At 58.7% G+C, this 3,256-nt stretch overlaps 1 protein-coding gene across 1 annotated transcript; it reads left to right on the forward strand.

Annotated features, from left to right (window-relative positions):
• Window positions 1-215: 215 nt before the first annotated feature.
• Window positions 216-2,332, forward strand: LOC308260916 (protein S100-A15A; the record flags this gene model as incomplete). The annotated part of the gene is made up of 2 exons (XM_080692543.1): window positions 216-365; window positions 2,156-2,332. The coding sequence occupies 2 exons, from the start codon at window positions 216-218 to the stop codon at window positions 2,330-2,332; spliced, it is 327 nt and encodes a 108-aa protein (XP_080548669.1).
• Window positions 2,333-3,256: the final 924 nt, after the last annotated feature.

The following is a 3,256-nucleotide window of genomic DNA, read 5'->3' on the forward strand; positions in this document are numbered from 1 at the left end:
TGACTCTGAATCAAGTGTTTGGAGGGCCAGATGGAGTGCAGAAGCTCACCTGAGACAGGTGCAGGAGGAATGTGGAGGAATGCCGGCCGGAGCAGGAGTGCACAAGGCTCTGGGAGGAGTGTCTGTCCTGATGTGGACTGGTCCAGACCAGGTGCTCCTCTCTCCCCAGAGTATCCACTGCCCCTGGCCCCTGCCCTGGGCAGGACCCCGCCGTCATGCCAGACACACCCGTGGAGGAATCCCTGTTCCAGATTATCCACTGTTACCATCAGTACGCAGCCCGGGAGGGGGACGTGGAGACCCTGTCCCTGGAGGAGCTGAAGGCCCTGCTCATGGACAACGTGCCCCGCTTCATGAACACCTTGGTGTGTAGGGTCTGGGACCAGGGTGCGGGATGACGAGGGGATCAGGCACTCACATAGGGCTGCTCATGGGGTTGGAAGTGAGCGGGGAGGTGTTGGCAGAGGGAGCTGACTCCCTTGAGACTCTCCACTTTAGGGGTGGGGGGAGTGAGGGAATGTGGTGGGCAGGGTCTCCCCATCTTTATTTCCTGGCCTTTCCTATCCTGAAACTTCCTGCCCAGCATAGCTAGTCCCTAAAACCCAGTCCTACCTCCAAAGGTGATTATTTTCTTGGCCCAGCCTGCTTCCTGGGTACAGGTCCTAAACCCTCTCTCTGCTCACAACTCCAGGCCATCTCTTCAAGTCCTTTGAGCTCCAGCCCCTTCTGCCCCCCAGCCGGCAGGAGGAGGGTTTAGGCTGTGGGGATGCCTGAGACAAGCAGGGGCAGGAAGTGTAACTTCCCCTTGACCTCCTGTCCCCGGAGCTTCTCAGGCCTGGAGGGGCCCAGGCTCCCCTGCAGGCTTGTCCTCCTCCTCTGTCATTAGGCACAGTCCATAATTACAAGGCTCCTCGGGGACTGAGGGCCCACAAGAGTGTCTGTGCTGCCACCCTCTGCCCCAGGGACTGTCCTCTCCAGAGGTGGCAGGTCCAGCCTGGCCTCAAGGCCGCTCCACTGTAGGGACACGCTCTCCTGTGTCACTTCCCATGCTGGCTGCCGAACTTAGAAGGAAGTGCAGGAGTCAGCCCTGTCCTCTGTTCCCTTGGAGAAGTCTCTGAGAACTTAGAGACAGGGAAGCTGAGGGTAGAGGATATGGCAATAGGTCCTGTTTCTAGGGAGCCTTTTTCTTTCCAGTGGAAATCCTGTGGGGCTGCCCTGGCCCTGCACTCGTGAGCTCAGTCCACTGGGGCTCAGGGGTCTTCCTCAGGGACAGACACGTGCGCACAGGTAGAGGCTGGCAGAGGCCCCAGGCAAGGGAGGCAGGAGAGCCAGCTGAGGCTAGTTCGGGCTAGCCAGCCATGTGGAGGTGATGGGGTTGCAGGACCTGAGGCTGGGCACCTGCCGCGGGGAGGAGGGCCACACTTCTCCACCAGACAGCCCACTCAGGGTTGGAGCATGTCCATTCCCCCTGCCCCATCTTGCTGGAACCTTCTTCCCCTGTCGTTTCCCATGCCTGCTGCAACTACTCGAATCCCCTGCTGCACTTGGCCCCTGACCTCTTCGTGCTGTCCCCTCCTCAGTCTCAGGGCCACCTACCTGCTCCAGACATCCTGGACGGCGCCGGGAGCCTGGCCTGTCCTCTTCTGCTGCTCTCTACAAGGCGACACTGGCAGACACCACCATAGGCAGCACCTGACCCCGCTCGGCGGGGATGTGGGATCAGGGACAGGTGGTCACAGGAGCCCCTTGGGGGCTCCTGGTGAGGAGGCAGCGGCTGGAGGCACCACCCCACCTTGGGAAGCCTGCCTGAGCGGCCCTTCCGGGAGCTTGCCTGGGGCCAGCTAAGAACCAGGCTTCTGTAGCCGGCACAGAGTGTGTCTGGAGGCATGGGTCACTGAGCGCTGCTCAGCCCGTACAGTCAGCCTGTGAGTGGTGCCATTTACATCCTGTCTCGCCCGTGACCCGGGGCACCCACCTCTGCCTCTGCGGCCTGGTCTTGTGGCTCATGGGGTTCTAGTTGCTGACAATGAATGAGCAGGTATTTCTAGCAAGGACCTAGCAGGCAGGTTGGCACTCCCCCCCCCGCCCCCCAGCAGGGACCTGATGGACAGGCCATGCCCCTGGCTGCCTGGTTGACTGCCTGCCTTCTCCCCAGGGCCGGAAGGAGCCGTACTATATCACAGAGTTGTTCCGGGCAGCAGACAAGAACAAGGACAACCAGATATGCTTCGAGGAGTTCCTCTACATCCTGGGCAAGCTGGTGAAGGATTACCACCTGCAGTACCACCGGCAGCTGTGTGCCCACTACTGCGCCCAGCACGGCCTCTACTAGCAGGGGGACCGGCATCCTCACTCCACTGCAGCCTGCTTCCCGGAGGAAGGGTGACTGGCTAGGGGGAACAGCTGAGGACTCTTATCTGCACACGATAATCTCATCAGTGTTTCTGAGTATTCGTCAGCTCATGCGTCTGAGAATCCCCTAAAGATCCAGAAAGACAAGTCTTGGTGCCGACTCTGGGGAGCATTCACTGGGGGTGGGAGACACAGTCCTGGCTTCAGGGAGCTCTTGTCTGATGAGGGAGACACAGCCCCTGAACCCAAGGCGCCCTTATCTGATGGGGAGACAGCTGTGCCCTCGGCTTCCAGCCTGTAAGGAGGAGGCTCTTTCCAGGGCCAGGTGACCCTCTGATAGGAAGCCAGGCCTCGCCGGTGATGCTCCTGACCACTCGCTTGCCACACATTCGGGATAAGGGGGGTGCAGGGGCGCACCCGACATGGACTTCAACTGTGAACACGTCCCTGCTCTGAAAGAAAGCTTCAATGAATCAGTGTAGAAAGGGGGTTGGCCTGAGCTCAGGGAGGACCAGGGAGGGGAGGGGCATATATTAAAAAGAGGGAACAGGCTGGACATGGTGGTACATGTCTGTAATCCCAGTCCTTGGGGAAGCTGAGACAGGAGGTCCAAGGACAGCCTCAGCAATGTAGTGAGACTCTTGGCAACTTAGACTGTTTAAAAACAAAAATGTAAAAAAGGGCTAGGGGTATAACTCAGAGGTAGAATGTCCCTGGTTCAATCCACAGTACCACAATGAATGAATACCTAAATACGAAAGAGAGGGAACAGCAAGACACTCGGGTGGTATACCAGGAGCAACAGAAAACTTGCCTGGAAGTGAGACTTTTATGACTCAGTATGGATGGTGTGGGCTGGAAGAAGACCCTGGAAGTGCCTGAAAGCTGAGCGCTGAGATCTGGA

Source organism: Muscardinus avellanarius, assembly GCF_963383645.1.
Source record: "Muscardinus avellanarius genome assembly, chromosome: 3".
NCBI classification, from domain to species: Eukaryota; Metazoa; Chordata; class Mammalia; order Rodentia; family Gliridae; genus Muscardinus; species Muscardinus avellanarius.